This window comes from Hipposideros armiger, unplaced genomic scaffold (genome assembly GCF_001890085.2).
Source record: "Hipposideros armiger isolate ML-2016 unplaced genomic scaffold, ASM189008v1 scaffold_27, whole genome shotgun sequence".
Lineage (NCBI taxonomy): Eukaryota > Metazoa > Chordata > Mammalia > Chiroptera > Hipposideridae > Hipposideros > Hipposideros armiger.
Genome location: NW_017731377.1, coordinates 5,326,661 through 5,340,471, shown reverse-complemented (window position 1 = coordinate 5,340,471; position 13,811 = coordinate 5,326,661). Strand labels below are relative to the sequence as shown.

The window sequence follows — 13,811 nt, the reverse complement described above, 5'->3', positions numbered from 1 at the left end:
TATTAACCCTGTATTACAAATGGGGAAAAATAAGCTCAGAGGTCTTCATGCAGACATGTTATTTGGTAGAGATAGGGAACTGGGATCCAGACCTAGATGTCTCTAAAATATATTACCCTTAATTTTTTAGTGTTGTCACCAAATACCAGGAAAAAAGTTTTCATTTTATGACCAGCAAAAACTACTGGGATGCTTGAGTCCATTTGCTCTGTTAATTATGCTAATACCTCACTTCCAATTAAAAACTTTGGTATTTCCTGTTTTTAAGAAGTGAAATCCTTGTCAAGTATTTATTCCAAATATCACGTAAGATAGACAAAGCAGGCTCCCATGGTTGGGTAATTTTTGGCTTCTATTTTAAAACTTAGGAAACCAACAGTCAGGTTTAACTATAAAAACTATCAATAGGTTTCTTCTATAATTCTAATAACTTGTTATCAAAATTCAAATACAAGCAACTGCTTCCTCAAATGATCATTTCTCAAATTAACTGCTTTCTCCCATAAATACAAACCCTAGTGAAATTTAGCCTGTCATGGAAGATCACAATAACCACTGTGATCAAATGCTTTGGTTAATTACCCAGAATTCTAAAGGGTTAAGACTGCACTAATTTTTAAGATTTAGCTCACAATTTACTGTGGTAGTCTATATGGAACTAGTTCATAATCAACAGAAAATTTAAACCTTGTTACTAATGATGTTTTTAAAAGTTTGTGTTTAGATATGGCTTCATTCTACAAGTTCCTGTGCCTCAAAGAAAGTTTCCATCAAAGTAGTGTCAGTTAAAAAAAAAAAAAAAACCAACCAACCTGAGGGGCCGTTAGCTAATAAATGAACAGAAGTGTCAATAACTTATTTTGTAAAACTACATAAAGTTTTGAAGTTCATTCAATTCCAGATTTGATTTTTAAATAACACTTTGGAAATATGAAGATGGGCACATCTGAATTTCTTTTAACCAAACATTTACCAACTCAAGTGTGTCTAAGAACAATTAGGCAAATACAAAAAAAACTGACATGGTCCCAGACCAGAAGTGTTTTTTAAAGTAAAAATTAACTTAGCATATTAAGACAAAGACAATAGACATAATATACATAATTTTATTACAAAATCTTTTTAAAAAACAAAATGCAACATTCTAGAAAACCCAAAATTTACTATTGATACTAATTCCTGTTTGCTGTACTACCATACACAAGAAATTCAAGAAACCATTAAATATTTAGAAACATTTAACATCAGAAGCCTTAAAATCTAACTATGTAGTAGCCCCTCAACAAGCTACAACCAACCTGCATTTTTTTGAAAAAGTATTTTCTCTACAATCTTATCAGCTATACAAAAATCTGTACAGTTTTTACACTGAAGCTAATATTGAGCTGCACTTGAATTCACATTCTTAGCAAAACAATTGCCTGAGCATACACACACACTCCACACACATCATTAACAGAACAGCCATTTATTCTTCATCTTCCTCGTCTTCCTCGTCGTCATCATCTTCCTCGTCTTCCTCCTCCTCCTCATCTGGTTCATTCTTCTTCTTTGAGCCTGTTGGCCTGCCAGGGCCCTTCTTTCCTGCTTCACTTTTGCCCTTGGCGCGGTATGCGGCAATATCCTGAAATATTGTCAAGAAAATAAAATCAGCATCCGGTGTCATTTCTCAACTGTAAAAACCACGAAGTTGTAAACAATCTAAGATTCTTGACCAATAACCCTGGTGACTGTCTAAAAAAGTTATTCAGAGTCTTAGTTTTGAGAGCCTTTGTTCTCTCTCGGCTTCAAAAAGCTAATGATGTATAATGACGGGGTGGTATATTAGATCAATGTCAGCACTTTCACTACCAACATTCATTTACCTCACATAGCTCCCCCTCTAACGTCACATTTCAGACATACATAAAACAACACAGTGGGCCCTCCATTTTTTTTCAAACTTACAGGCCTATATAACCACAAATGAGAGTCTATGTGAAGGAACCTACTAGTGTTCCAAACACTGGTCTCAGTCAAAAGAAAGGAGGCTTCAATTAGCATGTATTGCTTAAGTATACACTTTTCATTAGGCCTTTTCAAAACACAGCCAACAACCATTAATATAAGATTATCTATACTTCCCTACAGTTTGTATCTATGTCTAACATACTTATTTTTAAAACATCTACCTAATTTCAACCCTGCCTTTAAAAAGGTAAAAAGTATACCTTTTCATATTTCTCCTTTAGCTTGGCTGCTTTCTGTTCATATGGTTGCTTATCTTTGGCTGACTGTTCAGACCACATTTCACCCAATTTTTTTGCAGTATCCCCAATGGATAAGCCAGGGTGTTCACTTTTGATCTTTGGGCGATGTTCAGAGCAAAACAGGAAGAAGGCAGATCTGAAAGGAAACAAGAGAGTTAATAAACTCAATGAAAAAACAAACAAACAAACAAAAAATCAAGGGGCAACTTGAGTGATTAAAAAAAAAAAAAAAGTCTTACGGAGGCCTTTTAGGAGCATTGGGATCTTTCTTCTTTCCTTTCTTATCACCTTTGGGAGGAACGTAATTTTTCATCTCCCTGTCATAGCGAGCTTTATCACTTTTTGCCAAATCTTCGAACTTTGACTTTTCCTTTGCAGACATAGTCTGTGGGCATGAAAGGATCAGTGAAAATACAGCAAAACTGTAAGCTATAGATTATATATATATATATATATATCCAAAAAAGATCTAGATCTTTAAGGGCCACATTTTCCGTGGTTAACACCATTTTACTTCAGTAGTCTTAAAATAGAAACCTGAAGTAGTTTGCCTAAAACTGAATATTTGGACGAGTCCTCAGGGTAGGCGATTTGAAAGTTACAAGTCACCTGCCTGCTCCAGGCCCTCGTCCCCAAACACAACCTGAAAACCCTTGGCTCTGTCTTCATTCCTCTCACCTTCCATCTCTCCGAACATTTCTTGGAGAATTCGGCAAAATTGACGGAAGAGTCTGGGTGTTTCTTCTTGTGCTCTTCCCGGCAGGTTTGCACGAAGAAGGCATACGAGGACATCTTGCCCCTCGGCTTGTTGGGGTCTCCTTTACCCATGGTGACAGACAGCGTCTACCTGGCGGGGCGAAAGCCGGTGGGTGGGCGCCGGCGGGGCTCGGCTTCCCGCCCAAATCCGCACCCGCCCGTGCGCCCCCCTTCGCGAGGCCGGCAGCTAGAGCCCGGCTCCGTCGCCGGTCCGCCTGCTCGCCCCGGGGCCCGGGCGACGCTGCCCCCGGGCCCAACTCGAGCAGTCCCAGCCGAGTCTCCTTCCGCGCGATCACCACGTCCCTCCCGGAGGTCACGAGTCGCCGCCGCCGCCCGCCCCCAACTCCGGGCGGAGGAAGGGAACGCCGCGGGCGCCCTCGAAACCCCTCTCCTGACAGAAACGTCCCCCCGGCTTCCATGTTGCGAGCCCCACTCAGTTGTCGCCTCCTGACCACATTAAAAAAACTACCGGAACCAAGCCCGGGCAAGCTTCCCGCGCTCCACAGCCCCTGGCTCTCACCGGCCCACACCCCAGATTCCGCTCGCCGGGGAGTGCCCCGAGAACCACAGCGCCCAGTTAAGCTAGAAAGCTAACGAGGGGAGGGAACAGCGGGCCCACGAACACGAGGGGGGCGAAGGGGATTCTTGCCTGGGGGTAGCTTTTCCTCAGTGTTCCGCAGAACAGCAGGACTCCACAGGCGCTGCCTTCGCTCGGCTCCGGCGTGAACTGGTTTATCGCTAACGCAATCCTCAGCCTCTTGTTTTGCAGAGTTCTCCGCGCCACGGCAACTTGACGAGCCGACCCACAGGCCACACCTGCGCCTCTCTGATTGGGTCTGGTGATTATTCAAACTCTGATAGGTCCCGCCCCCTCTCCTTGGAGGCTTCCGATTGGTCTGTGTCTCTCCGGGCCCTTCCCTCCATCCCCAGCCTAGCAGGTTCGGTGGGTCGCCCAGGTCGTTAACTCCCAGACCCGTTAGAACCGGTCAGGAGAGGAATGTACTGCTCGAACCTGATTGGCGGCAGGAAGAGGGTTTGAAAAATGGCGGGCCTGACGCTGACTGGCTAGGCCAGTAAACGGGGGGAGTGGTTGGCCCCAAAGGGAAAGCCCCGCCAGATTTAAAACTACCAAGTAACGAGATTGGGGGCGGGGGGTCGTTCTCAAGGAATTGGCGGCGACGACTTGGTTTGCTGGCGCTGAGGTAATATAAGCGGCCTGCCCTGCCCTGCCCCTGCTCCGACCGCTGTCCAGGGCCTGTTTCTTCTCTGCCCGGTCCAAAGAATAATAAATAAGGAGAGACTGGGGAGCTTGCCCTGCGGACCGATTGCCTGGCTCCGCCCGTTGCCGCAGAGGTCGGGGTGGAACCCGAGGAAGACACAAGGTGGCGGGGAGCCTGGGCAAGGGCTCGGGGGTCGCCGGACGGCAGCTGTTCCCGCCTCTCGAGGGGGTGTTACAAACAGACTTTAAAGTAAGGCGCCTTCCGCCGGTGGACCTTCCCTTAAGGGGTTCCTCCCTCCCCCCCCCCTCCCTTACCCCTTTGTCTCGGGTGTCAAATACAGAGACGTAAACAAGGGCGCCTTCGGCGTCCAGAAGGGGCGGAGGCGAGCGACCTCTCCCATGGCCACACCCCCTCTGTCCGGGTCGGGATTCCTGGCGCTGACCGCCTCGCCGGGCTCCCCTCCACCCAAGCTACGCGCTGAGTGGTCGAAGCCCTGGCGACCTCCCCACCTTTGGCTGGCCTAGCTGTCACCTTGTTATTCCGTCTTGTCCCTCCATGCAATAGTTTTTAAAAGCTTTCAATATCGAAGATCCATTTGATACTCCCATGAAAGCAATGTGGCTGCTCCCTTCCCACAATTGCATCTATTCACCAAACAGCCTGCTACGGTATTTTACAGACTCCTCCAAGCCAGGTTAACTTCGTTTTAGTATCTAGTGAGAGGGCACCAAAACTACCTTAACTTTCTAGCGCCACAAGCTGCTTTTCCAAGGATAGGAGGACATTCACTGACAGTTTGCTATTTCTGTGCTGTATTTAGTTTCGAAGGCTATTTTTTCCTGTTGGCCCGTATGTTGCATGGACAGTTGGTTTCAACAGATTTTAAATAGTCTGTCTTGTTTTCTCAGTAAGTTCACTAGCATTTGTTAGACTGTGTGCCCCTATTTGGTTTGTATACGATAATCATACTCAGTGGAATCTCAGAACCAGCAGCTATTTGTCTAGGTTTATTCATAAAAACTAGGTTTTAAAATGTATTTTCCTTGGAAATGGATATTAGTTGCACAATGTTAAGCATGTACTTAAACTGAATTTAAAAATTAATTTGAAAGGTGTGCACTGGTGATCTGTTTATTGTTATTTGAATAATGTGGTATGATTTATTTTGTCAATTTGGGTTTTTTTTTTATAGCACAGTTGTAATTAACCTTATTTGAGAATAGGGTCGTTGCAGATGTGATTAAGATAAGTTCATACAGGAGCTGGGTGAAACCCTAATCCAATGTGACTGGTGTCCTTGTAAAAAAGGGAAAATTTGGACAGAGACAGGCATGGAGGTAAGATGGTATGACAAGACACACCAAGAAGGTGGTCATCTACAAGATAAAGAGAAAGACCTGGAATAGATCTTGCCCTTACAGCCTGCAGAACGAGCCAACTCTGCCAACACCAATTTACATTTTTTACTCCATCACAGTAGAGAACAGCAAAACGTTTCTATATTTTATTAATTTACTTTTACCACTGATGCCAAGACATCATTCTCATGCTGTATTTACTTCCTGATCTAGAAGTGACATTGAGATGCACGGTGAAGTGATACAAGAAATAAGGTTTAAGTGAGCAATTGACAGTTGGTGACAGAACAATCCCTTTTATTTTTTTTTTGAGTAAAAACTATACAGAATCTGGTTGCACACACAAAGAAATGTAGTCCCAAATGTAGTTCTGAAAAGATGAATTAAATACACAAGAGACCTAGTTCACTATTTTGAACTATTGGGTCGTCGGGAAAGTCATACTGTATTTTTCTATGTTTTTCAATGCAAAAATGTGTCATGACTTTCCCGACCACCCAATACTTGGCATACTATTATGACTATCAGAAAAGTGAAATGTCCTATAAAGGTGTTTTTTAGTGTGTTTCTAATCTTGTTATGGTTCTAAATGGGAATGTAAGATTGTGTTTCTGAAACTCAATTTTAAAGCCATGTCTTTTCAGAAACATCAATTTCATATATTCTAAAAATTATTTTCCAGATTTATTCTTATTAGAATGATGCATCTTTCTAAAAGATGATAAAAAGAAAAGTTTATGTTCTTCATTAAAAAAAAGTATAAATTAAAATCCAGCAAGGGCTTGTGATTTTGAACACTACACCTAATATTTCTAGGCTTTTGATTAACAAACGAAAATGACATTTGTGGGATAATCTCTAAGCTACCATTCAGCTTTTAAGTTGTATGATTCTATAATTCTGTGAATATGTGATCATAATGTGGGGAAATAAACATTTTAAACTTTGCAGTTGTTAGGTGGTCAAGAGATTATAGTTAAAATTTAAAAAGATAACTTGGGTTCTAGGAAATTCTTTGTTTATGATTACCAGTTAGTTGTGAGCCCAGTTACTTCAAAACAGTATTTGATGAAGCAAAAGTTTATAGCTACCCAAATGTAATAAACTATATAGACCAAACTTTAGATTACACAATATTGCTCAGTCATCTTAGTCTCCTAGTAAAATGATCTTAACCAGGGTTTTTGTCCCCTAGATGATACCAATATGCCATTTTATTTGCTAAATTTTGCCTAAGTTCAGCATCTTACAAATTGTAACAACATAAATATTTAGCAATAAGCTAATTATGAGTTAGGCTTAAAGCTGTTTTCAAAGTAGGTCCCCTGTTGTACAAGGATAAATAGCTATTCTGTCCGTAAACTGGAGTTTATCAATAGCAGTGTCAACCTGGCAGGATTGTGTAGAAATGATATGGGTTGTGCTAGCTATTGAAACTCCTATAATTTATTCAATTAGTTATTCTAAGAATTTGCACTTTACATAATCTGATCATCAAACCAGACTGCAAAATCCTGAGGGAAAGAGACTATCATACATTTTTTGTAAATCTCCATACACAAAGCAGTAAATAATAAGTTTTCAATAATTATTATTTATTGATGAACTCATACAGTTAGCCAAAGTTACATAAGATTAGTTGCTTTACATAAGATTAGTTGCATATAAAATAATTATTCCCTCAAGTTGCATAATGTAAAAGCCAAAGCCATTTACTCTACACACATATTAGTTTCTCAAAGATGAAATCTTATATTGGAGATTAATATTTTCAAGTTATTTTAAAAGCAGTGACAGGGGAAGGATAAGCATATTGAAGTATTACCAAACAGGCACATCCACTTATGGGAAGATCACTGGTTCTGAGGCCTAACTCAGAGATTCAATTTAGTGATGTAGTTAAAGAATATATAATATTTTTGAAGAAATGAAAATGCAAGTTAAGAAAAAACAAAAACTTCTCATCCTGCTGCTAGTATTTTCAATGAAAAATTGTAAGAAAAGTTTAGTTTTTCTTCAAAAAAAAAAACCAGTTAACTATTTTTGTGAATCAGTATGAACTAAATCCACCAAAAAGTTATTTACTTTCTAAAAGCCTCCACTGCCACAATTAGTAAAAAAAAAAAAAAAGGACAAATTGCAAAATCCTTCATGTTTTTAAATATATTGGAGATCTGTTGAAGCAATCAGAAAATAGTTCAAACTAAAATTCCAGGCAGGGAAGAGCTTTGCCTATGTGTGCTGATGATTTGGGGGATAATTTGTAGATTTTTAGGAGTGGAACTGAGACTCAATCTGATTTGGCCCAGGTATAAGGACTTGTACTAAGGGAATGAGAATCTAGCAAGTTTTGGGCATTTGTATGGGGTTAACACAATCAGTTGGAAACTAGGGAACCAGAAAATATATATAATGATCTATATTCAACACAGTTGGGCTAAATTATCAAGTAGTATGGTGGCTAGAGAGTTGTGCCAGAAGCTTCTAAAAGACAAAGTGAAATCTAGGGTTTCATCATCCTTTTTGGACAAAAGTCTGGCTGGAGGGAAAGGGTCTTCTATAGACACATGACTGGTCTCTTCCTGAAGACATCTGCCATATTTTGTAGCTGTGTAGGGAAGAATGTGGACAGACAAGCTCAAAACCCCTAAAGAATAGAAATGAATCTTCCATAGTCTTTCAAGGCTAAGGAGACAGAGATGCCAAGACCTCAATCAAAAGCCCATGTGACAATGTCTGAGGAAGAGTGAGCCAGAGGTGAACTGGGTTTTACTAAAACTTTACACCCAGCCTGGATACATACAGCTCAATCCCTCACTGCATTTAAATAATCAACCCTTTATCATTCTACCTTTTAGAAGAGTTGATTCTGACTAATAGAGAAAAGATGGAATCCTCTCTAATAGAATAGATCGTACTAAATAATTTGAAAACTAAAGACAGAAAAAATCTTAGGAACCAAAGGGAAAAGACACTGTAAACTTTAAAAAGCAATAATAAGTCTCAATGCTGACTCTTCAACAGAACTAGGAAATTCATAGACCTTAAAATGACATCTTTAGATTACTAAAGAAAAAAACTGCTTACTTCAAATTCTGTATTCAGGGAAAAAGCTTTCAAGAATTAAGCCAAAATAAAGATGTTTTCAGACAGACAAAAGCTGAGAGAATTAATTGCCAGCAGTCCTGCTTAAGGAAAATGATCGTAAATGCTTTGAAGGAGAAAATAAACACAGGCAAGGGTAATTATGTAAATTTTAAGAGTATTATTTGTTTAAAACAGCAATAATAATAATGTCCTGCAGGTTCTTATAACATGTGGGAATAGAATATATAATGATAGCAGAAAAGCTAAGAGGGATAAATGGAGTTAAATTTATTGTAAGGGTCTTTCATTGTTCAGAAAGTGATAAAAGTGGGCCGGCCGAGTGGTGTGTTGGTTAAGAGCTGGCTTGGGATGCCAGAGGGCCCCGGTTCGGATCCCACATATGAGGGCCAGTGACACTGCCCTCTACAGCTAAGATGCTGAACAACAGCTCAACCTGGAGCTGGGCTGCCATGAGTCGCCGGCCACGGCGTAGGCTGCAGCCACTGCTACAGTGGGTTGCCATGGGCTACCGTGTATGGCCAGCAGCCACCGTGAGTGGCCGTCCAGAAGCCGGCGACTGATCTGCCTCTGCAGGGAAGAGCGCAGTGATGGTGCCAAATTAGGCCAGTGAAGCAACAATGTCCTCCAGAACTAGACTAAAGAACAAAAGGACAGCAACTTGTCTGTTCTCCTTCCCCCCAATTCCCCAGTGCTGTTCCCACCCCCCAATTACCCAATAAAAATCTTAAAAAAAAAAAAAAGAAAGTGATAAAAGTAATCTGTATTAAGCTGTATATGCCCAGCATACTATAATTTGATTGGGGTGCTAGTTACATAGGTATATGTATATATACATACATAGATATGTATACATACATACATACATGGATATGTATTAATAGATGTGTGCATGTGTAAAAATTCATCATCCTGTACATAGGATACCAGGTCTTAAATTAGTCTATGCAAAAAAGCCAATGACTAGTGGCTACTAAACATATAAAAATATGTTTAACATCACCATCATTAGAGATATGCAAATTAAAACTACAATAAGATATCACTTCTTAGCCACTAGGATGGCTATATTCAAAAAGAGTAAATAGCAAGTTTTGGTGAAGATGTGGTAAAATTGGAACACTCATGTATCACATAGTGGGAATATAAAATGTACAGTTACTATAGAAAACAGTTTGATAGTTTCTCAAAATTTAAAACATACATTTACCTAGCATTATATTCCTAGGCATCTATTAATACCTAAAAAATGAAAACCTGTGTTCATCCCCAACCCCCAAAAAAAGCAATGATTTATCCACTGCAGAGCACTGCATCCAAGAACAATTGAGACCTTAACAGTGAGAGCCATAGAATACAGTATGAAAATAAAGGAATCATTTGAGAGGAAGTGAATACAGCTAATCTATTTTAGGAAATAGTAGTTAAGAGTGTCAGCAGCTCTTGAATTGTAATAGCATTGTTAATTTAGCCCATATTTAGCTTAATATCTATTGCTTTCATACCATAGGAAAATAATCCTTTTGTAAATTTTTTAAAAATAATACATCTTTTATATGTTTCCATTTAAAGCAAATTTGTGATATATGAAGACTATGCTGATCTTATATCTAGCCAATGACAGTTTTAAATTTTGTATTGACTAAAAACTGCAAATTCTAGTATAAACACTCATAAATATAAAGGTGATATATTTACAACATTATCCCCTAAATAATTTTGTTACTATGCTTAGTAGTTTGATTGTATTTAAAAATATATTCACAAACAATATGAGATTTTCAGATGTACTTTAAAAATATATCCATTTAAATTTAAAGTCTAGAATCCTATTAGGTTAAAAAATGCACTTAAGCACAGTTGAAGGTTGGACTAATTAACAAAGAAAGAAATATTTGCACCTTGTAGGACAAGCTGAAAGATAAAAGGACAGCAGAAATTGAGTAGTGATCTTACTTTGTTGAAAACTTCCCAGCAGAAATTCTGTAACCAATTATGTGGACAATGATTCAACCCTTGTAAAGACAGCAGAATTCTTTCTATTCAGCAACCTGTAGGCCTACCTCATTCCAGTTTGTTTGTTTGTTTGTTTGTTTGTTTGTTTGTTTGGGAGGTTGTCTCCAGGATCTTGGGAATGAAGTAAATGTAACCCTAGAATCTGAGTCTGCTCCCATTGCTGAGTAAGAGATGAAAACAAGTCTATTTTCAATATCCCAAAACAGAAGTCAATGAAATAACTACATACAAATACAAGATAGTCTTAATGTGGACACGATTTAACCAAAAGAATCTGCATTTCTCAAGCCTTTCTCCAATATAAGGTCTCTGACACCCCACTTTGAAGATTCTGGATTCATCTTCAGGTTTTAATGTAACCTGTTTGTCTTCCACTTCAGTGCTGCTTCCCTCCCTGCATACCCCTCTCACCACTGTAGCATGCTAAAATATAGTTAATTTCATAAAAACATTTAGCCCTACAGACCTCCAAAATGTCTATTATGTTAAAGCAAGTGAGAGGAAGACATTGTGAAAAACATATGTGCCGTTTTATGACAGAAGAGATGTATTTAACAACAGAGTATGAAACACTGTACCATTGATTTAACAAACTGCTTTGTGCCAGGCACTGTTCTAAGTACTCTAAAAATATTATTAATCTCATTAATCCTAATAATGCCCATGAGATATACTATTTTCATTTTATAGAGGAAGACACTGAGGCAAAGAGAGTAAGTTACTTGTCCATGGTCACAGTATCAGTCAGTATTCAGTCAGGAAAAGAAAAACCACTTTGGGTATTTCAGAGGGAATGTTATTACCTCTGTTATTGAGGAAATCCTTACAGAAGGGCTGGAGGAGCAAAAGGGGGTGGGGAAGGTAGTGATCCCAGGCAACCAGAGAAGCAGCTACAATCCTAGCTAGCACTGGGGGTACAAAAGAAAAGGTGTTATCCAAAAACCCACAAATGCTGTGTTTCTGAGGCTTTTGGAACAAAACTGTTGCATGATTAGAACTAGAACTATCTCTGCTTTCATATTCCTGCTTTGTAAGAAGCTAGCAGACTGCAGCTGGAGCCCCCCAACTCCTAGAGCCAGAGTAGAGAAGCACGGTGCTGCTGAGGCTGCTGGAGCCGGAAGAAGAAAAAATGCCTTCCAATCTCCCATCAGCAGAACCTGAGTGGAAACCAACTGACAAGTCATCCTGGGAAATGGGTTTTTTTTGTTATTGTTTTTTTTTAGCTGAGCCATCCTGCCACCTGTTGGCAGCTCAGCGGCAACTCAGCTCAGGCTGGGAGTTGAACCGCTGTTGCTCAGAGCTCACACTCTTGAGCGAGCTCTTAACCGAGCCACTCAGCCGGCCCTTGGGAAATGTTTTTTTAAGATTTCAGTACTTGCAATACTCGTACAGAGTCGAAAGAGAAGGAGGAGCTGAAACAAGTCTAACAACTGGCAAGTGACAGAGTTTAAATCTCAAGCATTCTGGCTCCTGAGTCTGTGCTCTTTACTACTACAGACAATGCTATGACACTGATAGACTATAACGAGTATTTCATACATTTAAAAATTAATGTGTGGTCATAAATGCAGGATGGCATAAAAAATTATAGGAATTGCATTTATTGAATATTCTACAAATATTTAGCAAGTTCCTATTTTGTGGCAAGCACTGTTCTACTGGAAATACAATGATGGGGAAATTTTTTTTTTTAAATGAGGGACTAGGGCTCTTTTCTCCCTGTTTCAGATAGAACAAAATTGCCCGGGAAAGATTCCAGCAGGCTTGCCTTGAATCATGTGCCTGCCCACTGAACCAACGCTGTAGCTGAGGGGCAGGTATTCGGGAAATAACCTGGTGGAAATGCCCACTATAATCCTGAGACAAGGATTTGAGAGCAGGTAGTTAATCAGGAGGATTCAGGAAATAATTGTAGGAAGTGGGGAAATGAGACAAAGAAGGGACGGCAGTAAATAAAGGGTGCCTTATCAAGCCAGCTGCCACTAGTAATGATTGGAGCGTAATTCTACAGGAAAACTCAGGGAAATGGTATGAAATACATGCCTCAAAATTATCCCATTTAAAGGGCAAAAGAGCTGGGGTATCTATACCATTGTGTAAGGGTTACTGAGGTGGAAGTTTATCATGATAATTGACTACACAGGGATAGGACTTCCTTCCATGCTTGAGAGAAAGCCCTTAGGCATAGAGATGCAGATACTGGCAGCTGGAAATCTGCCTGAGAACACTGCCGTGGTAAAAACCAGAGAGGTATGGGCAAGGATCTACAGGGCCCACTATTTATTCATCAGATAAAAATTTCCTTTGCACAGTTATGATTTACAAAGAAATGATGCCTGTGAAAGTTTCATAAAGTAGAAAGTAAAATGCAAAGAGTTATTGTTTAGAAGTTTCTTGAAGGAAGGGAATGTGTATACTGTTTTATATTTCTCATAGGACCTTGTACAGTGCTATACATGTCATAGGCTCAAATATTTACTGAGCGAATTTATCAATTTAATTAATACCTGAACATATTATTTTCTAGGTTTACAAAAGTGGAATTTTTAAACTTTCATTAAAATCAATAACTCATTTCTGCTAACTTCTGAAAGAATTTTTTATCTATTTCAAGAATTTTACGTAGCATGGCCTTGTTCTATTCCTTCTTCTATTGTATTTCTTAAATCTAGAGACCATTGTAGATAACTCTGTTAATTGCCTATCCAATAGTCATTCTCTCCTTCCTTCTTACTTTAAAAAATACCTTTATTATAAATAGGGTGTTGATAGATTTTTCCTGCTTCAAACCAATCATGAGAATGCTACTCTAAGCAGCATGAGGGAAAAGCAAGAAAATCATAGATGCTAACCCTGACATTGTTGAACTACAGAAGTGATACCAGGGGCCATCTTCCCTCAGCCTTCTTATGGTCAGAAAAATAAACTCCTAAATTACTGTTAAACAGATATTCTGTTTTATGCAGCTGGTAATTCATGACTTTTTAAATAGCATCTTTTTTCCTTTTGCATAGCAACCCCAAGACAAGTCATTTTATTTTTGGAGTAAATTATTTAAGATAGTAACTCATCAGAAAACCCAGACAAACAGTAACTATTTTTTTTTT

General features: G+C 39.3%; 1 protein-coding gene across 2 annotated transcripts; it reads right to left on the bottom strand.

Moving 5' to 3' along the window:
• Nucleotides 1–1,090: 1,090 nt before the first annotated feature.
• HMGB2 (high mobility group box 2) lies at nucleotides 1,091–3,794 on the bottom strand. Of its 2 annotated transcripts, none has more exons than XM_019636124.1 (5): nucleotides 3,655–3,793; nucleotides 2,928–3,096; nucleotides 2,489–2,634; nucleotides 2,211–2,385; nucleotides 1,091–1,624 (listed from the first exon to the last, which is right to left on the bottom strand). In XM_019636124.1, exons 2-5 carry the CDS (start codon nucleotides 3,075–3,077, stop codon nucleotides 1,469–1,471), a joined length of 627 nt encoding a protein of 208 aa, XP_019491669.1. In that variant the 5' UTR covers nucleotides 3,078–3,096; nucleotides 3,655–3,793; the 3' UTR covers nucleotides 1,091–1,468. The 2 variants fall into 2 exon arrangements, with proteins under 2 accessions (XP_019491669.1, XP_019491670.1); XM_019636125.1 differs by having other exon boundaries at nucleotides 1,093–1,624; nucleotides 2,928–3,092; nucleotides 3,655–3,794.
• Nucleotides 3,795–13,811: the final 10,017 nt, after the last annotated feature.

Coding starts and splice junctions, on each gene's coding strand:
- HMGB2 (XM_019636125.1), bottom strand. CDS start 3,077: ATGGGTAAAGGAGACCCCAACAAGCCGAGGGGCAAGATGTCCTCGTAT. Junction 2,386..2,488: donor AATGCTCCTAAAAGGCCTCC/GTAAGACTTTTT, acceptor GTTTCCTTTCAG/ATCTGCCTTCTTCCTGTTTT. Junction 1,625..2,210: donor TAAAGGAGAAATATGAAAAG/GTATACTTTTTA, acceptor ACAATATTTCAG/GATATTGCCGCATACCGCGC.